A 21,631-nucleotide genomic window follows, 5' to 3' on the forward strand; every position below is an offset into this window, starting at 1 on the left:
AAATTAGTTGGCAACACTAAATGAGCCCTTCCCAGTTAGGTAGTTTATGGCAAAAAACTTGGAACATGGGAGTGTTCAGAATAATTATGTTTTTATCTGAATTGTTGGGCGGTATCTAAAAAAAAATGTAACGTTAGATGTTAATGCCGTAGTTGTACATTTTCGGTGAAAATCCCTGTCTGATATTGGCTACACTATCTAGCTACTTCCCTCACTCATTACTGCAGCAAGTCGGAGCGAAGGACACTGTGTTGTTGGCATGCAGCGCAAAGACCTCAAATCAAATGTTATTCGTCACATGCTTCGTAAACAACAGGTGTAGACTAACAATGCAGATAGAAAAATATATATATTTTAATAAGAAATAGAAAGTGACACGAAAAATAAATACACTTTTTATATTCGACATGTAGGCGCAAGTCAGACAATTTTGATCCCCATAATGCTACACACTTTGAAAGGCGGTGACGATTGTCATCTACTTTGACAAGTGATTCGCTCGAAAGCACACTATAGCAGGAACAGGTTTTAATTGGCTGATCTCTCAGGCTATCACCATCTATCTAGCTCAAACCTTAGAACTTCCCTTCTACATTGTGGACTTCAAAGCGAAAGCAAAGTTTCTAAACTCAGAGACGCAATATTGCGAGGCTTCCCGGAACGCTTGCGAAACAACCCAAACAGACCAGGCTGGGTTTTGAGAAGTCAATAAGAGAAGTGAAAAATTCTTACCTAGTTGTTAATTTTCTCAAAATCTAAAAGGCACAACCAATATTCGAGACAATGTCTTAAGTAGTTGAACATGTTATTACTCCAACCTCATGAAAGTGACAAACTGACACATTTTCAATTTCGTCAAAAACAACTTTATATCGAAGGAGTGCCTTTGATTTTGACGGCATGCACATGCGCAGTTCGGCGCGAGACGACCATTAGTCCCGATGACGTGTTTCTACGTATGAGCATTGCTAGCCAAGGTCGCCATAACATCGCCTACAAGTGTTATCGGCGATTTTTATTGGAGAAGCAGTTTCAGTCTATCTCCATGCTGTACTGTCTTTGGTGCAAGCAGAGGAAGTGTTTCAAGGCCACATCAAGTCCATTTTATCCCTTGAGGCCCCCATTATTAGCCAGATAATAATTTCACCCAAAATATTGACAGGCCCAATAGGCAAAAAAACAGACCAGCCCATCTGGGATTTAACCGAAATGCCAGCCCACCCATTTTCACATATACATATATATACCACCGAATCAATTGGTCTTCCTCAAAATAATATGGTTAATGTGAAAGTTTCTTTTTTGCCATTTTAGCCACAAAGCCAAAATTGGCTTCACATTTTGTCTTAATTTAAGGTTAGGCATAAGGTTAGCAGTGTGGGTAGTGTTCGGTTTAAAATAGAAATAGGCAGGGTTTATGATTTTGGATGTGTTAACTAGTGATGACCCCTTGCCGCCTCAATTTAGAGCCACACCTCATAGTTGTGTGATTAGCGCAGAATTTGAATTGATTAGCATGTCACTCAGTAAATCCACACACCCTAAAATTCTAAACAGTCCCACACTGTTACCACGCTCTATAGCAATTCAAGTCTGGGGACAGGTTAAACTGCAAAGGGCGGAAAGGGCTTATCAGGACGACTGACTGAAACAAATCCATTTGTCCTCACATAAGACTCTCAGCTGTGCGACATACGTCAACCATTTGGGCACCAGGCGTGTCTGTAGAGCCTCACCCATCTCGGGAGATACTGTAGATCTGCCTACCTTTTTCCAGTTTGTGTGTATATACTGGTTACAATGTCCCTATACAGCATCTTATTAACACATATTATCTGATCACCACAAAATACAGTATGCTATAAGTCTACTTTATTTTCCACAAAAGTGAGACAAACTAGGCAATCCGGTCAAACACCTTCATTTGCCTTATAAACAGCATTCAGTATATTACAGTTCAGTAACTTTCAACACCATAATCAAATTCATTATTTACAACTAATTTATCAAAAGATTATATATTACAGTAAGGGGGAATATACTGTGCCTTCAGAAAGTATTTGCACCCCTTGACTTTTCCCACATTTTGTTGTGTTACAGCCAGAATTTAAAAAGGATTAAATTGAGATTTTGTTTCACTGGCCTACACACAATACCCCATAATATCAAAGAGGAAATATGTTTTTCGAAAATTTTACAAATGAAAAGTTGAATACTTATTGTCTTGAGTCAATAAGTATTTAACGCCTTTGTTATGGCAAGCCTAAATAAGTTCAGGAGTAAAAATGTGCCTAACAAATCACATAAGTTGCATGGACTCACTGTGTGGAATAAGTGTTTAACATGATTTTTGAATGACTACCTCTTCTCTGTACCACATGCATACAATTACCTGTAAGGTCCCTCAGTCAAGCAGTGAATTTCAAAGACAGATTCAACCACAAAGACCAGGGAGGTTTTCCAATGCACCGCAAAGGGCACCTATTGGTAGATGACTATAAAAAAAACATTTAAAAAAAACATTAAATAGCCCTTTGAGCATGGTGAAGTTATTAATTACTTTGGATGGTGTAGCAATACACCCAGTCACTACAAAATACAGGCATTCTTCCTAACTCAGCTGCCGGAGAGGTAGGAGACCACTCAGGGATTTCACCATGAGGCCAATGGTGACTTTAAAACAGAGTTAATGGCTGAGATAGGGGGAAAAAAACTGAGGATGGATCAACAGCACGGTAGTTACTCCACAATACGAACCTAACTGACAGATTGAAAAGGAAGCCTGTAAAGACAAATATTCCAAAACATGCATCCTGTTTACGAGGCTCTAAAGTAATACTGCAAAAAATGTGGCAAAGCAATTAACTTTTTGTCTTGAATACAAACTGTTATGTTTGTGGGTAAATCCAATACAACACATTACTGAGTACCACTCTCCATATTTTCAAGCATAGTGGTGGCTGCATCATGCTATGGGTATACTTGTAATCATTAAGGACTGGGGAGTTTTTCAGGATAAAAAAAACAGAATGGAGCTAAGCACAGGCACATCTGTATGTCAGTGCTTGAGGAGTCACTACAGACCCTGGTTCGATTCCAGGCTGTATCACAACCGGCCGTGATTGGGAGTCCCATAGGGCGGCATACAATTGGCCCAGTGATGTTAGGGTTTGGGTAGGCCATCAATGTAAATAAGAATGTGTTCTTAACTTGCTTAGTTGAATAAAAAAATAATTCATCTTTCATCAGGACAATAACATAAAACACAAAGCCAAATCTACACTGGAGTTGCCTACCAAGATGACATTGAATGTTCCTAAGTGGCAGACTTAAATCTAAATGAAAAAAAATATGGCGAGACCTGAAAGTGGTTGTCTAGCAATGATTAACAACCAATTTGACAGACCTTGAAGAATTTAGAAAACAATAAAAAAAAGTGGGCAAATGTTGCACAATCCAGGTGTGGAAAGCACTTAGAGACTTACCCAGAAAGACTCACAGCTGTAATCACTACCAAAGGTGCTTCTACAAAGTATTGCCTCTGGGGTGTGAATACTTATGTAAATGAGATATTTCATTTGCAAAAAATGTTTTCATTATTAGGTAGTGTGTGTAGATGGGTGAGAATTAGTATATATCTTTTTTTATCCATTTTGAATTCAGGATGTAACACAACAAACTGTGGAATAAGTCAAGGGGTATGAATACTTTGAAGGAAGAGTATAGACAGAGGATCAAATTCTGCTGCAATGTTCCCAGAGAAGCATGGCAGATGGCGTTGTTGCTTTACCACCTTATGATCAACACAATCACATTAAATTGTAATTTTCTAAAGCTATAAATCTAAATAAACAAATTTAACGCAATGATATAAGGAAGAAAGGACTATGACATGGTGGAAAGGGGAGAAGAAACAACCTCTAAAAGAGACCTAATAACATTCTAAATTTTTTAATAGACCTACAACTACCAGTCCATGCCGGCTACCAAAATATGATATCACAGCAAATTTCTGGCCTTATTGTTGTATTTACAGTGTGGATTTCTGAACAGAAGTTAGTTACATCTCCATATCAAATCTTCCTGAAAAGATGTCAAGATAAAATGGCATTTTAACAAAGCATTCCGTTGCTTTCATGTCTTACTGCATACTGTAGTCGATCTATATTGAAGTCATCCAAAGCAACGTCTCAGTCCCAACATCTACCACTTTAAAGTAACACCACTAACTATGAATAACACACGGAAAGAAAAGCATTTGTTCCCATCTGAATGAATGGAAACTAGTAATCATTGAAACTTTGAAGAGTGGCATGACTTATTGCATAGTAAACATTTTCATTTTGGATTCCATCCCTCAGCAGTCTGCAGAACAGCAATACAATACTCAGACCTTACAAAAGGCATAGGGAATCATCACACTATTGAAACAGAAGCATATAGCACTGAATGTGCTGTTATATTTCATTTGATGGCTTATTAGCCAGAACATTCTATGGGGAGAACATGAGAAACCAGGCTATAAATATGGCACTCTTGATCTCAAAGACAATATTTTACTTGTATACTGTACGCGGCCGATCAAATAAAGCTTTGGCAATTTACTGGATTACCAGTATTATATTGAAAACAGACTTTTACAAAATGACCATATGTTTTGAGGCAAATCACAATGTGACCAATATGCTCAAATACTTATGTAGTCCCTTGAAATTTTATACCCTCTGTTTAAAATGTGCAATCTGTAGTGAACTTCAATACGAGCAGATGACAAATGTTAATATACAGTGCCAGTCAAAAGTTGACACACCTACTCATGCCAGGGTTTTTCTTTATTTGTACTATTTTCTACATTGTAGAATAATAGAAGACATCAAAACTATGAAAAAAACACTTGGAATCATGTAGTAACCACAACAGCAAAAAAGTGTTAAACAAACCCAAGTATATTTTATATTTGAGATTCTTCAAAGTAGCCACCCTTTGCCTTGACAGCTTTGCACACTCTTGGCATTCTCTCAACCAGCTTCATGAGGAATGCTTGTCCAACAGTCTTGAAGGAATACCCACATATGCTGAGCACTTGTCTGCTTTTCCTTCACTCTGCGGTCCAACTCATCCAAAACCATCTCAATTGGGTTGAGGTCGGGTGGTTGTGGAGGCCAGGTCATCTGATGCAGCACTCCATCATTCTCCTACTTGGTCAAATAGCCCTTACACAGCCTGGAAGTGTGTTATGGGTCATTGTACTGTTGAAAAACAAATGATCGTCCCACTACGCGCAAACCAGAGGAGATGGCATATAGCTGCAGAATGCTGCGGTAGCCATGCCGGTTAAGTGTGCCTTGAATTCTAAATAAATCAGTGTCGACAGAAAAGCACCCCCACACTTCACGGCGGGAACCACACATGCGTAGATAATCCGTTCACCTACTCTTATTGGTGTCCTTTAGTAGTGGTATCTTTGCAGCAATTCGACCAGTCTCCTCTGAACAGTTGATGTTGAGATGTGTCTGTTACTTAAACTCTGAAGCATTTATTTGGGCTACAATTTCTGAGGCTGGTAACTCTAATGAACATATCCTCTGCAGCAGATAACTCTGGATCTTCCTTTCCTGTGGCGGTCCTGAATGGAGCCAGTTTCATCATAGCACTTGATGGTTTTTGCGCCTGCGACTTGAAATTTTCCCGGATTGACTGACCTACATGTTTTAAAGTAATGATGGACTGTCGTTTCTATTTGCTTATTTGAGCTGTTCTTGCCATAATATGGACTTGGTCTTTTACCAAATAGGGCTATATTCTGTATACCACCCCTACCTTATCACAACACAACTGATTGGCTCAAACGCAATAAGGAAATTCCACCAATTAACTTTTAACAAGGCACACCTGTGAATTGAAATGCATTCCAGGTGACTACCTCATGAAGTTGGTTGAGAGAATGCCAAGAGTGTGCAAAGCTGTCATCAAGGCAAAGGGTAACTATTTTGAAGAATCTCAAATTAAATATATTTTGATTTGTTAAACACTTTTTTGGTTACTACATGATTCCATGTGTTATTTCATAGTTGATGTCTGCACTATTATTATACAATGTAGAAAATAGTAAAAAATAAAGACAAACCCTTGAATGAGTAGGTGTGTCCAAACTTTTGACTGGTACTGTAAATAAACAACAAACAGAGGATGTCAATACATAGTTATTTCAGTTTTAGGGATGCGTCCTAATTAAAACCACAGAGTACATCCAACTATAGAGCACATACCGGCTCAGACAGTAGTATAGAACTCCCCCACAGTATTATCCTAGTGCCTATAACAGTGCAAGACTCTTCCTTACTTACCTGGCTTTCTAGAGAACATGTTCGCAAAGTTAGCATATGCTGTATACATATAGGCCAGGGCAGGGCAGAAGGGGTATCTGTGCAAAAAGAATAGTAGACTATCACAGAGTTAAAATGATCAGTCAGCCTGGGTTTATCTGTCCTTGGTGGTCAGCTTCTCAATCAAATCCTGTAGTGGGACCAGCTCTTTCCTGTCAATCAGGTTAAACTCCTGAAAAAGACAAAAAGAGAATACTTGGGTTAAAGCAGGCGATTGCTACAGATTGGTGGTGGATAAGGCGAGTTACCCCTTACCATTGCAAAGCACTTTGAGCATCTGGAAAAGCGCTATATAAACCCAATTCATCATTGTAAAGATAATATCTCAGTCCTACTCAAAGGGTCATGGCCCCCAGTTCTTGGTCACATACTCTGAGGATAGCCTGGTTGCAACTTTGTTTGAGTGAACATCAAATGAGCTAGCTAAAGCAGATATGCTAGACTGGGAACCAGGTATTTACATCTTTATCTTTTAGCGTAGGCTTGCCAGCACTATACAATTATCCAGTTGTGTAAAGTACTTAAGTATAAATATTTTAAATTACTACTTAAGTCGTTCTTGGTGTATCTGTACTTTACTATTCATATTTTTGATAACTTTTACTTCACTACATTCCTAAAGAAAATAATGTACTTTTTACTCCATGCATTTTCCCTGACACCCAAAAGTACTTGTTACATTTTGAATGCTTAGCAGGACAGGAAAATGGTCTAATTCACACACGTTTCAAGAGAACATCCCTGGTCATCCCTAATGCCTCTGATCTGGCAGACTCAATAAACACATGCCTCGTTTGTAAATTATGTCTGAGAGTTGGAGCGTGCCCGTGGCTATCCATAAAAATAAACTTGAAAATGTGGCCGCCTGCTTTGCTTAATATAAAGGAATTTGAAATGACTTACACTTGTCCTTTTGATACTTAAGTGAATTATAGCAATTACATTTACTTTTGATACTTAAGTATATTTAAAAACAAATACTTTTACTCCAGTAGAATTTTACTGGGTGACTTACACTTGAGCCATTTTCTATTAGGCATCTTTATTTTTACTCAAATATGACAATTTGGTACTTTTTCCACAACTGCAATTACCAAGAAATTATAGGCCTATTCATTCCTGTGACGTTCATGGAGGTGGGTTCCAGTACTGAAATAGACTTGGGAACCAGGCTACATTGATAGTGGGCTCCAGTCCAATACCTGAACGAAGAAGATGAAGTGTTTGAACGAGGTGTTTAGGTGGGCCTCCTCCTGCAGCTGCATCACAGAGTCAAAGTGCTGGTGGTAGATGTGGGCGTAGACCCTGAACAGGCGCTTCAGGATGGTCTTAGCCACCGACATGAAGTTTCGCTTGAACGGGACACCTTGAGGGCAAAGACAAGGGTACAAAGTGTACAGATATAACAGAGATGGGGTATTCTGATAACTTATGGTGTCACTTTACTAGAAATGCAATGTGAAAGACATGGTAATGGAAAAACATGACAGACATGAACTCATACCTATCTTAGATGGGAAGAGTGTCTCGTCATCGAGCTGGTCCTGCACCCAGGTCATTAGGTAATCAATGTACTTGGGAGCTGAGCATTTGATCGGCTTTTTGATGTTGGTTCCATCTGCCCAATGATACTCATATCTACAGAAGAGAAGTTTCATGAATGGCAATTATCATTATGACATGAAAAAGAGGCAAGCAAGCACATGCACGTACCTACACAACCACACCCACACTTACTTGGGCCCAGCAGACATGACAGGACAGCTCTCCTCAGTGCAGAAGTCTGTTATGGTACCATAGAGCATGTTGATCTGGTTGAAGAAATCTACAGCTGTGGAAATAAAGAAATAACAAGGACATGTGGCATCATGAGGGACATGTTAGCTGAGCTTCAGAGACTTTTATATCCTACAGACAACATTCATATTGAAGAAAATAAAAGTGCTAGTGTGTGATCTCAGATCTAATTAGTGTGTTGGCAGACATAAGGGGCACAAAGGCATTCTCACATTGCTCCACGCCTCCAGAGACACCTCTCCCTATACACAGTCTACTGCAAATTAAATCTTGCTCAGGGTCCCCAAATAGCAAGACTCCCATGCATTCCTCTCAAACAAATACCGTCTCATCTAATACACACTGAAGTCAGTAAATGAGCAATGTTCTGAAAGTTCCACCTGTCAAACCATCCTCCCATTCTATATTGAAACATGAGGAACAACAACTCAGAAATGATTTTGTCATAGATTGAACTCTGTCTTAATGATGTTAGCGTAGCCTGGTTCTCCATTTGCTAATCTCACAGCAGAAACCTAACTAGTAGGTCCACTGAGTGACAGAGGTCATCTGTTTGTGTGTGTTTGTGTGTGTGTGTAAGAGAGAATGTGTTTGTGTGTGCCAGAGGAAGTGAGATATCCGCCGGACAAGTCGTTGGTCTTGGTGGAAGACCAGAGACAGCAAACAAAGCACCAACAGGAGTGGACGATGAGCTCTGTTTAACAGTCAAAGTTGTTTTTTAGGCCTACTATGTTTGTGGTGTTCATTGGATAGAGAAGCAGACTTGTTCCTTACTGTTGACAGCCACCCACTCGTTCAAGTCTTCCCCATCGGGCAGCATGACAGCCATGCGTAAGTTCCCACTGCCCAGTGTCGCCTCGGCATGTTTCAACAGCTCATACTGGTGAGATCCCTCTGGGATGTTCTTCTTGGGCTTGAAGGTCTTTGAAGACCGATTGCCACTGTGTGAGAAATTAGAATGGAAAAACAATGAGTTGGATCATGTGTCTCTCATAATGGAAGATAAGAGAAGTGAAGTAGGGAGTGATACAGTAGGCTACTCATTTATTTGATTGAAGTAAATTGTTATGGAATAGGCAAGAGCATATAATCTGATTTCAACAATAACAAAAGCTGACCTCACACCCTCTTAATAAATAGTAACAGCCAAAGTGCTCTCTTTAATACAGTCAGCTAACTAGCAACTGAGCTAACAATTTAGCTAGCTAAAATTGTCATTCCAGTGTTTGACAAAGTTATGTAAACGGAAAAGAGACAACACTCCGACTGTAAAACGACTTCTCTTTTTAGCAAGCTAGATAGGCCTTAGTTATTAGCTGGCCATGTCTATGTACTTGCATCTTGCTAGTTAAATTAATGGCACAAAATTGCTAATGCTTTAAATACACTACAGAGAGAAATAGTACATATGGGTAAGTAGCTACCTAGTTAACTAGCAATAGATAATATTTATAATAGCTAACCTTGGCTAGCTAGACTAACTAGTTAATCTAGACATTGTAAATGAGCAATGTATACAAGGCAGCGCTCAGTTAACGTTATAGACCTAGCGCTAGTTACCTAACCAACCAACAGCTTAGCTAGTTACACTCAGTGCAGACACTCAGCTAGCTAGCCTGGCTTTACATGTTGTTAGCCAGCTAGCTAGTTAACTTAAACGAGTTAACTATGTGTTAGCTTAGCAAGCTAACGTTAACATAGCCAACAACGGTGGAAATGGTAACACTTTAACTTGAAAAGGCAGGCACATTGAACAAGCACATCAAAATAATAAACGGCAGACGAATACTCACAATAGAAAGCTCATGTTTATCTTCTTTAGCGTTATAAAAGAGGAGCCTTCGCTAGGCCGTTGTGGAGAGAGATGAAGTCAAAACAAATTATTCCAGTCAAGTCAGTATCAGCACAGTGCCAGTGCCGTGGCTTGTCAAACTAGTCCAAATGTCACAGACTGCTTAAAGCGGCCCCCGGCCTGAAACAAAACTTCGTCCTACCATTAAAATGTAGCTTTGCATCAGCGAGCTCCGCAACATCTAGCTACCTAGTCACGGTACTATACATTCGACCGCCCTAAACGTTTGCTTATCTGGTTGATTGAGTAACATTACTGTGAGATCTGGCAAACTGCACAGCACACTTATTTTACAGCTCTCCTCAACGAACCCTACTTGGAAATGAAATCTCGCGATAAAATCCCATTACGTTTTCATAGTACTCTACTCGGACCAGCAGAGAGCAGTGTTGAATCAACGTGAATTTAAATATGGTTAAATCGTTTTTCATTGGTAAAACTAGTACTCTCAACTTTATGTTAGAATCACCGACAGTATTTAGCACTAAAACAAGTGATTCAATTGAGATAGGCCTTTATTAATCCTACTTTTGAAGCACATCTCCGGGAGTAGTTTTGGTCTATTGCCATTATGGGTTTTACAGATTGAAAAATGAAGGCGTTTACATGTTTCAATATGGACTCCTATTGGTCATATTTTTGCAACCCATTTACCAATCACAATAGCTATCCTCCATTAATAGTATGTTAAATAATACACATTGGCTAATAAGCCAATTAAACGTTGTGACTGTACCTCCCGTTTTAGTTATTGTGATGATAATATAGCCTAGTTTTGGGCTAAATTAGCTAGCTAGCTGCTCTGAGCGTGACTTGCTAGAAAGTTAGAAATAAGTTGAGGCAAAAGTAACTAAATGAGGAATGTTTTATTATCAGCTGAAACAATATGTTTCTCCTGTTTTCAATGAAAAGTTCATATTAATCTCCCAAAATAAATGCGATCTCTGACGAGACACGACTCTCCTCCATTTTGCGTAACAAACACTACACCTGTCCACCCAGTAGCGGATGAGATGTTCATAGTTAAAACCAACGACGGCTGGCATCCAATATTTTGCATTACCGCCCCAACCAACTAAACTATAGTATATATATGCATATATATATATATATATATATATATGCATATATATATGCATTTGGAAAGTATTCAGACCCCTTGACTTTTTACACATTTTGTTACGTTACAGACTTATTGTACAATGTATTAAATTAAATGTTTTCCTCATCAATCTACACACAATATCCCATAAGGACAAAACAAAAACAGGTTTTTATAAATGTTTGCAAATGTATTACTTTAAAAAAACATTTTGCTATGAGACTTGAAATTGAGCTCAGATGAATCCTGTTTCCATTGATCATCTTTGAGATGTTTCTACTTCATTGGAGTCCACCTGTGGTAAATTTAATTGATTGGACATGATTCGGGAATGCACACAACAGTCTATATAAGGTCTCACAGTTGACAGTGCATGTCAGAGTAAAAACCAAGCCATGAGGTCGAAGCAATTGTCCGTAGAGCTCCAAGACAGCATTGTGTCGAGGAAGGGTACAAAATAAATTCTGCAGCATTGAGGGTCCCCAAGAACACAGTGGCCTCCATCATTCTTAAATGGAAGAGGTTTGGAACCACCAAGACTCTTCCTAGAGCTGGCCGCCCAGCCAAACTGAGCAATCGGGTGAGAAGGACCTTGGTCAGGTGACCAAGAACCCGATGGTCACTCTGACAGAGCTCCAGAGTTCCTCTGTGGAGATGGGAGAACATTCCAGAAGGACAACCATCTCTGCAGCACTCCACCAATCAGGCCTTCATGGTAGAGTGACAAGACGGAAGCCACACCTCAGTAAAAGGCACATGACAGCCCGCTTGCAGTTTGCCAAAAGGCACCTAACGGACTCTCAGACCATTTCTCTGGTCTGATGAAACCAAGATTGAACTCTTTGGCCTGAATGCCAAGCATCACGTCTGGAGGAAACCTGGCACCATCCCTACGGTGAAGCATGGTAGTGGCAGCATCATGCTCTGGGGATGTTTTTCAGGGGCAGGGACTGGGAGACTAGTCAGGATCAAGGCAAAGATGAACGGAGCAAAGTACAGAGAGATCCTTGATGAAAACCTGCTCCAGAGCGCTCAGGACCTCAGACTGGGGTTGAAGGTTCACCTTCCAACTGGACAATGACCCTAAGCACTGTCATGATGTGGCCCTTTCCGGGTGTAGATCTACTTTTGAGAATGTGGGAATGGTCTGTGGACGCTTAAGGGACAGTTATGATGAGTGTGTTTCATTTGGTGATCTCATGAAGGACAGGAAACACACATAACGGTTTCTCTTAAAGTGTACATTTCCCAGCTGTCAGGTTTACATCTAAATATTGTGAAAAGTATGTGATTAAACATGAAACTATTTGTGAAAAGATGTGATGTGATATTAACCTTCTAAATGAGAGTATGGATTTTCATACAAAGATTAACTAGTCAGTGGCCACACCCCCGTGAGCCCAGACATCACATTAGGCATCATGGACCGCACTTTTCTACTGAAATGTATAAAACCCACTCCTGATGAAATTCACACCAGACCACGCAAACCCCGATGTAAGCTAAGGTTGCAAATGGTTGAATTTCTAAGACCAAAACATGCCGGGTGACGCTGGTGTGTGAAGTGGATTAAACTACAACTCTACCAAAGGACAAGACTATACCACGTGGAGCATTGGCTACACGGCTGGAAATGGTTAATCTCTGAGACTATCAATTCACTACAGAATAAGTGAGAAATTCTAGATGAATAAATTCTAATTCTAGAAATTACGTAGGACGAGAATACAGACAACCGCCGAAACATCTAATCTATGAGAACATTTCCCGAATGGTACTCTGAAGTATTCATTCTAACAACCACGAAAGACTTTGATCTTCGGGGAAACGCAACCAGAGAGACTGATGAACTCTCCAGCAGGCGGACCGGATTCCAACAGAGAAGACAGCAACGACATATGGGCGTAAATATGAATTGCATTTTCTTTTCGAATGAGTGGTCGTTCATGTAAAGTATTAGCAATTCTGTGAGCGTAGTAATCCTCTATGAGTTTCCCACTCTTTATCGGTCCACACCCCCTTTCTTTTGTCTACCAATCCATCATATCGGCTTTGCCCGCTAGGGACTTTTTCTTTGTATCATTGTTAGCAACCCAATGTATAACATCTACTGTTTGTTTTCATGTATTTCTGTGATTTGATTAGTTAGTAAATAAATAATTAAGCCAATTCTTATATCGCTGATTCATAATTTAAGTTAGGGTTCGTGCTAGGGTTCATGCAGATAACCAAGAATTTTACGACGTTCAGATGAGACTAATAGAAGGTAAATAATAATTAATAATTGACTGCTATTGATATAAAAGATCTTCAGATCTTTAAGAGTGGATTCGGGAGATAGTCACTCTATATAAACTAATGCTTCCGTGGTGCCACGGATTCCTGCAAGACAGGAATGTCAGTGTTCTGCCGTGGCCAGTGAAGAGCCCAGATCTCAATCCCATTGAGCACGTCTGGGACCTGTTGGATCGGAGGGTGAGGGCTAGGGCCATCCCCCCCCCAAAACGTCCGGGAACTTGCAGGTGCCTTGGTGGAAGAGTGGGGTAACATCTCACAGCAAGAACTGGCAAATCTGGTGCAGTCCATGAGAAGGAGATGCACTGCAGTACTTAATGCAGCTGGTGGCCACACCAGATACTGGCTGTTACTTTTGATTTTGACCCCCCCCTTTGTTCAGGTACACGTTATTCCGTTTCTGTCAGTCACATGTCTGTGGAACTTGTTCAGTTTATGTCTCAGTTGTTGAATCTTGTTATGTTCATACAAATATTTACACATGATAAGTGTGCTGAAAATAAACGCTGTTGACAGTGAGAGGACATTTATTTTTCGCTGAGTTTATCACTCATTGGCCTGTCTCTGTGTGCTGGAACACATCTACTATTCACAGGGATCCTCTCAGAATCCTTCACCCTTGACCCATCCTCCTCTACTTTCTTGACTGCCTCAGCATATGATACCTTCTCCACTACTCTGACTCTAGCCACCTTAACCTGCCTCTCTCCCACCAGACACTTCATATCCCTAGCAACATGTGCACCCCTACACAACTTTATCCACCAAAAACGACACAATCCTCTATCCCACACCTTCCTGCACACTTCCCACATCTTGGAATCTCCCTCCTACAGATTGCTGCGACATTACCATAAGTGTTGCACCAGAAACGGATTAGCCACAAAAGCTCTAAAAGGATAACTGATGAATCCTAACATTGCCTTGTCGGGTAAAGACCCAAAACTCAGAAGGACTGACAGTGACTCCTCTGTTTCACCATACTCACCACCGGGTCTGCGTCGCACTAAACCGCGGGCATCACAAACACCAGGAATATTCAACTTCAATTGCTCCACCTTCACACTTAACGCTACCCCAGAAATCACTCTTCAATGGTGCCCTGTTTCTCAGAGCAAAGCAAGAAACAGATCTTGACACAAGTTGCGTGACACGGAGCGCATGCTCCCTCTGATCAGAACAAAACACAAACAAATACCACAAGTCCACTACAGGTGACCTTCACTGATTCAACTGCACCCAACTCCTTTCCCAACTACCCTGAAACCACAAATGGATCCACCAAAATGCAACAATCCCCGTTCTCCCAAAATGTCACTCCTACTGGACCAGATTCTTCTTTATCACATCCACCGATGCCATGCTTGAGCTCTGAGCTCTTCACCACACCTTCCACCTCATTTAACTCACCCTCATTCACTTCCATTTCATCTCCAGAACTCGGTGCACGACTCACTCTGTTTGCACTTGACACCAATCTTCTTCGACACCCCACCTCCACTTTTATCGGCATCATCTACTGCTGGGTAGAGAATGTCGAACTTGGTGTCCAGAAAGCAATGTAGGAGCCCCCTCACCTCATTGAAGGCGGACCTCTTCTTCATGCCTGCTCTGTGTAGTCAGGGTAAATGTGAATATTCTGGCCGTCGTGGGTGATGGGAGCCGCTCGTGATGCCTTACGGATGACAGCCTCCTTCCCCTGAAGGTAGTCGAATTTGACTACGATGGGTCTGGGCGGCTCCCCATTGTTTGGTGCGGACTGTAAGCTTCTGTACGCACGGTCAAGGGTGGGGCGTAATGGAGGCCTAGAATTTCCTGAAGCAGTTTAGCTATGAACAGGACAGGCCGCAATCCGCCTACGGTCTCGAGTCCCTCTCTCACGCCGAAAATGCAACCGTTCCCCCGGCGCTACCTGTTCTCGATGGTCTCGACCTTGGAAGTAAGTTTGACGACATCTGATGATAGCCGGGTGACTTGCTCTTCCAGTGTCACCACTTTGTAAGTGGACACTCTTACTGACGAGTAAGTATTTGCGCCGCCTTCCAGGCTATTCAGACGTGTGTCTTGTTTCGCCAAGTCTTCTTTAACGGAGTCGATCTTTGTGTTGACCTCGGTGGCGAGAGTGGCTATTTGTGCGGATAGGTCAGTGGATAGTGACTCCACCTTAGCCAGCACCGTCTGTTCAGACTTAATGATAACCGCCATTACCTTAGCTAGGTCGGGGGGATCAGAATCCGTGTCAGTGTCCGGTAAGCCGGCCTTTAGTAGAGGCCTGCTCTTTCGTGACTTGTGGACGTTGGTTTGACATTTTACGATGAAAAGGACAAAAATGTCAGAATAAATTGCTAAATTAGGGATTTGGGTTTGATTTCTAATTGAATGTTACAAAATGAACACAGATCGGAAGGTGTTGGTCAAGTATTAATAGTAAATTGTTTTCCCTGGACAGCACAGAGAAAACACGTCGTCACGAGTTCCTATTCACCAGCGCCCCCTGTTGTTGTATTTTTATAAAAAAAATAAAAATATGTATTTATTCCGATTTTTCAGCAGGTGCTGCAGTACCCTCAGTACCCATACTTCACGCGGCTTTGGCCCCAATTGAACCATTTTTGGTCAGAGTGAAATAAATGGGAGGAGCAATAGGACCTCGCAGACTTCACAGCACAGTTGGATCATAAATGCGCCATGAATCCACATGAGTAACGTTAGCTTGTTGCGAAAACGGAATGTTCCTGGGCTGACAGCCCAATGTCAATAAATTACAGACAGTAGCATTTGAGAAAGAAAGCCTACGATATATCGGGAAGGTGAAACTATAATATGTAAAAGTCACACCGCTTAGCTAATGGCTTCTCTTCAACTGTGAAAAAGACAACGTTAATTTACAGCGTGTGTTGACAGTTTTGCATTCTCCCTTTCATCTCATTGCAGCAAACCAAGATGGAGTGCGAGTGGAAACCAGACGACCAAGGACTTCAGCAAATTCTACAGCTTTTGAAAGAGTCCCAGTCTCCCGATACGTCCACTCAAAGATCCGTCCAGCAAGTATCCTTCGCTCTCGGCTAAACATGAAAGTTTGGACCTCACTGGATGGTGTATTCGAGGTGTTTCTGTGGTAGTTTGTGTGGTTAGCTTGCCTTGGCAAACATTACACGCGGTTAGGGCACGCGCTCGGCTTCTGTTCTGTACAGGGCTAGCGGATAGTATACTGCATGTAGTTAGCTAGCTACAATGTTACAAATATACTTTTCTATTGAATCAGCCACATACTATGATGGGAATATTATAAATGGGGTGTCGGGTGTCATGCAGTAGCTATCAGTCATTAGTTAATCAAGTAGTCTTCAACAAATGTTTTCCCAATGATAGTTTAGTTTTCGTATAACCTCAAACCCTTTGATTTCCGAGTAACGTTAGTGGTGTTGAAATAATGTAACGTTAGCGGGTACAGTGTAGTTACTAGCGATTGCTGACCCTTTGGGCTTAAATGCAACAAAGAATCTGCAAGCCTGTGTTTAGAACGAGTCGCCCCCCAGTATCCTTTCGATTCTCTCCCGTCATAAAATGATGTCAACAACGTTATCATTTTGGTGTAATCTTCTGTCTTGACATCTTGTTGAACCTGTGAGTTTAGGAACGTGACTTTTCAGCCAGCCACCCGCTCGTGGCAGTGATCATGTATACGAGCCTCATTGTCACACTGTCATCGTCATACAATACAGGTGTTACAATATCAAGGTGCGTTCGAATCATGAACGTTGGTGTGTGCATTCAATAACGGGCAAGACGTTATGTCGTGTTATAAAGTCTTTATGGGTTACCTACTTAGTGTAGTATTTGAGTGATGCAATATTGTCCATGTATGTAATGCAGATTAGAGTTCTTACTGATTGGCGGTGTTGTTGAATTGCCAAGTGCTTCTATTTGACTATACATGCTCAGACTGCACAGCACCAGCCTGTTGCTCATCCTATGATAACTGTGACTGATTTCTGATTTGTTATTCATGGTGTCCATTGATGCCCTCTAAAAACCATTTAACACTAATTGCTATTTAACACCAACCTTTACAAACAGCCTGTTTTTGTGTATACAGCACACACTGCATGTCTACTTCTATGGTTGTGCGCCCAATGTAGGCTCTGTCCTTTCCTTAACCATATTCTCTAAAGAGACTGGAACAGCTCAACCATTACCCAGACTTCAACAACTACTTGATATTCGTGCTCACAAAGTTGAAATCAGAAGGTAAGATTTTTACCCTTCCACTCTCATTCTCCATCTCCTATTTGTTTTGTTTTACTGCTTATTGGCACAAAAGACAACTGTAGGCTACAGAATGGTCGCTGGCAGTCACACAGGCTTATCTCGTCCACCAACCAGCTCTCTCTCTGCTAGCAAATTATTCTGGGGACGAGGTTACAGACGTTCTGACCACCTAGTCTAGTGACGGGGGCTGCATTTCAGTCTGTTCTAGGAGTGGCGAACCCTGGAGGAGAACCCCACGGCTGGTGTCTGATTTCTTTATGACCTGCCACTGGCATTAAACAAAGCATGTGTGCCCATGTATGCTGATGACTTCACCATATATATGGATTTATTTATATAAAACCACAGCTAATGAAGTCACTGAAACCCTTAGTTGCAGTCTGTTTAGGAATGGGTGGCCAGTAATAAACTGGTCCTTAACATCTCTAAAACTACTTTATTTTACTTAACCTTTATTTAACTAGGTCAGTTAAGAAAAAAATCTTATGTACAATGACAGCCTACCAAAAGGCCTCCTGTGGGGACGGAGGCTGGGATTAAAAAAAATTAAGAAAATCTAAATATAGGACAAAACGCACATCACGACAAGAGACAACACTACATAAAGAGAGACCTAAGACGACAACATAGCAAGGCAGCAACACATGACAACACAGCATGGTAGCAACACAACATGTCAACAACATGGTAGCAACACAAAACAGGGTACAAACATTATTGGGCACAGACAACAGCAAGAAGGTAGAGACAACAATACATCACGCAAAGCAGCCACAACTGTCAGTAAGAGTGTCCATGATGTAGTTTTTGTATGAAGAGATTGAGACAAAACTGTCCAGTTTGAGTGTTTGCTGCAGCTCGTTCCAGTCGCTAGCTGCCGCGAACTGAAAGAGGAGTGACCCAGGGATGTGTGCTTTGGGGACCTTTAACAGAATGTGACTGGCAGAACGGGTGTTGTATGTGGAGGATGAGAGCTGCAGTAGATATCTCAGATAGGGGGGAGTGAGGCCTAAGAGGGTTTTATAAATGAGTATCAACCAGTGGGTTTTGCGACGAGTATACAGAGATGACCAAAATTAAGAGCATTGTATTTGGTACAAATCATTCCCTATGTTCGTCACCTCAGCTGAATCTGGTAATGAATGGTGTGGCTGTTGAACAAGTTGAGGAGACTAAATTACTTTGTGTTACCTTAGATTGTGAACTGCCATGGTAAAAACATAACGATTCAATGGTTGTAAAGACAGATAGAGATGCTCTGCTTTTTTGACACCACACTCCAAAAAAGCAAGTCTTGCAGGCTCTAGTTTTATCTTGATTTATTGTCCAGTCATATGGTCAAGTACTGCAAAGAAAGACCTACTTACGCTGCAGCCGGCCCAGAACAGAGCGGCACGTCTTGCTCTTAATTGTAATCAAAGGGCTAATATTAATACTATGCATGCAAGTCACTCTTAGCGAAGAGTTGAGGGAAGACTGACTGCGTCACTTTTTTGTCGTACTTTTTACCCCAATTTCGTGATATCCATTTGGTAGTTAGTCTTGTCCAATCGCTGCAACTCCCGTATGGACTCGGGAGGGGCGAAGGTCGAGAGCCATGCGTCCTCCGAAACACGACCCTTCCGAGCCGCATTGCTTCTTGACACACTGCTCGCTTAACCCGGAAGCCAGCCGCACCAATGTGTCGGCGGAAACACCATACAACTGGTGACATGAGTCAGCGTGCAGGCGTCCAGCCCACCTCAAGGAGTTGCTAGAGAGCGATGAGACAAAGACATCCCGGATGGCCAAACCCTCCCCACTGCGGTGCAGTGACTTAGACCGCTGCGCCACTCGGGAGGCGCGTCACTTGTTTTTGTAAGAAACATTTTGTTGGAAACTCCAAATTGTTTGCATTGTCAACTTACACACACACACTTACCCCACCAGACATGGCACCAGGGGTCTTTTCCCCAGGTCCAGTACAGTATTATACAGTTATGTGTGTATGTACTGACATGTATACTGAACAAACAAAAATATAAATGTAACGTGCAACAATTTTAAATTGGTTACAGGAAATGAGTCAATTGAAATAAATAAATTATGCCCTAATCTATGGATTTCACATGACTAGGCAGGGGCGCAGCCATGGGGGTGCTTGGGAGAGCATAGGCCCACCCACTTAGGAGCCAGGCCCAGCCAATCAGAATGGGGTTTTCCCCACAAAAGGGCTTTATTTTAGACCGAAATACTCCTCAGCCCCCACCCTTTCCGCTGACGATCCCCGCAGGTAAATAAGCCGGATGTGGAGGTCCTGGGCTGGCGTGGTTACACGTAGACTGGTTGGATTTACTGCCAAATTCTCTAAAATTACATGGTTGTGAAATGAATATGAAATTCTCTGGCAACAGTTCTGTTGGACGTTCCTGCAGTCAGCATGCCAATTGCACGATCCCTCTACTTGAGACATCTGTGGCATTGTGTTGTGCGACAACTGCCTTTTATTGTCACCAGCACAAGGTGCACCTGTGTAATGATCATGTTGTTTAATCAGTTTCTTGATATGCCCCACCTGTCAGGTGGATGGATTATATTGGCAAAGGAGAAATGCTCACTAACAGGGATGTAAACACATTTGTGCACAAAATTTGAGAGAAATAAGCTTTTTATGCGACTGGAACATTTCTGTGATATTTTATTTCAGCTCATGGAAAATGGGACCAACACTTTACATGTTGTGTTTTTATATTTTTGTTCAGTGTATGTGTAACTGATAGGCACTCACACATGTTAATGATTTTAAATATATGTGAATTGTAAAGTATTTTGTCTGTAATGTTGTGTCAGATGCTTGTAAGACTAGCTGTTGCCATTGGCGTTGGCTAATGGGGATCTTAATAAATCAAATCAAATGTCTTGTCACTGATGTGGCACCACACCACTAGAATATGGGTCACTCAAATTTTAAAACTAATATCCGGCCGGGCACAACTCAACTCTTGACCCGCTGACAACCTGTTTGTGTACAGTAGAATAGATGACCCAACGGTTTAGGCTGATGAGCCATTGCCTTTTGAGGATGGCATTTGTTATACTGCTCTGGGTTGAGAGAGATGCAGCGGTAATCAAATTTGAGTGTACTTTTAATCAGAACAGAGGTAGACATGGGATCAAACAGCCATGAAGGAGAATTATCAGACAGTGAAATACAAATGGGTAATGCCCATTCAGTAGTATTAAGGGAAACTTGTTCCTTGCTGAAAAGACCTTTTGATGAAACAGAAATCATGACTGAGGCTATGACTTTGATTGTAGGCCTACTGTAGTTATGCTACACCAAGCGGAGCATCACAGTGTTCGGGGAATGAGTCAAAGGAAATTAACTTTTGAATCAGGGAAGGCAGTGATTTGCCATTGGCTGATTTGCTGTTGCTATCCAGCTTTTCTAATGCCTTCTCAGCCTTTTGCTGAGGTCACGCTTTGGTTTTCTTCAGCATCAACAGGAATCTGGCTACAGGCTTCCCTTATTTTGGTTTAGCTGGTTGAGTGCCCCATGTACTGAGTAGAGAGGGTATGGAATGTTTTTGTATGTTTGGGTTTTCTAGTAGTGTTGCAGTCTGAGACATGGCTATACAGCAACCCCTTGCTCACTAGTTTTTTAGCCTTTGTCTGTAGTGTACTTAATAGTGTATTCAAACTCCCTTCTACAATTAACAAATATAAACACAACATGCAATAATTTCAAAGATTTGACTGAGTTACAGTTCATATAAGGAAATCAGTCAATTGAAATACATCCGTTAGACCCTAACCTCTGGATTTCACATGACTGAGAATATAGATATGCGTCTGTTGGTCACAGATACCTGAAAGGTAGGGGCGTGGATCAGTAAACCAGTCCGCATCTGTTGTGGCCACAATTTGCCTTATGAAGCGCATCACATC

The 21,631-nt window shown here is 41.4% G+C and overlaps 2 protein-coding genes across 3 annotated transcripts in view; one reads left to right on the top strand and one right to left on the bottom strand.

The window, feature by feature from the left end:
- Positions 1-1,857: 1,857 nt before the first annotated feature.
- On the bottom strand, positions 1,858-10,306 carry LOC139552028 (MOB kinase activator 1B). The gene is made up of 6 exons (XM_071363365.1): positions 9,977-10,306; positions 8,958-9,124; positions 8,124-8,217; positions 7,891-8,024; positions 7,589-7,752; positions 1,858-6,558 (listed from the first exon to the last, which is right to left on the bottom strand). The coding sequence occupies exons 1-6, from the start codon at positions 9,988-9,990 to the stop codon at positions 6,481-6,483; spliced, it is 651 nt and encodes a 216-aa protein (XP_071219466.1). The 5' UTR covers positions 9,991-10,306; the 3' UTR covers positions 1,858-6,480.
- Positions 10,307-16,057: 5,751 nt separating this feature from the next.
- Positions 16,058-21,631, top strand: part of tnpo1 (transportin 1) — a 60,971-nt gene continuing 55,397 nt past the window's right edge. For both annotated transcript variants that reach the window (XR_011670374.1, XM_071363366.1), the window contains exons 1-3: positions 16,058-16,242; positions 16,367-16,480; positions 17,608-17,683. Coding sequence is in view for 1 of the 2 variants with exons in the window: in XM_071363366.1 (XP_071219467.1) it covers positions 16,376-16,480; positions 17,608-17,683 (181 nt within the window). In the remaining variant the exon portion in view is untranslated. The remainder of the gene's footprint in view (positions 16,243-16,366; positions 16,481-17,607; positions 17,684-21,631) is intronic.

The sequence above is a fragment of the Salvelinus alpinus genome, chromosome 24, assembly GCF_045679555.1.
Source record: "Salvelinus alpinus chromosome 24, SLU_Salpinus.1, whole genome shotgun sequence".
NCBI classification, from domain to species: Eukaryota; Metazoa; Chordata; class Actinopteri; order Salmoniformes; family Salmonidae; genus Salvelinus; species Salvelinus alpinus.

What these genes read in the sequence shown, in the direction of transcription:
- LOC139552028 (XM_071363365.1), bottom strand. An exon ending in CGAGTGGGTGGCTGTCAACA is followed by an intron (nt 8,218 to 8,957) that starts GTAAGGAACAAG and finishes TTATTTCCACAG; the next exon opens with CTGTAGATTTCTTCAACCAG. An exon ending in ACTCTTCCCATCTAAGATAG is followed by an intron (nt 7,753 to 7,890) that starts GTATGAGTTCAT and finishes TTTGCCCTCAAG; the next exon opens with GTGTCCCGTTCAAGCGAAAC.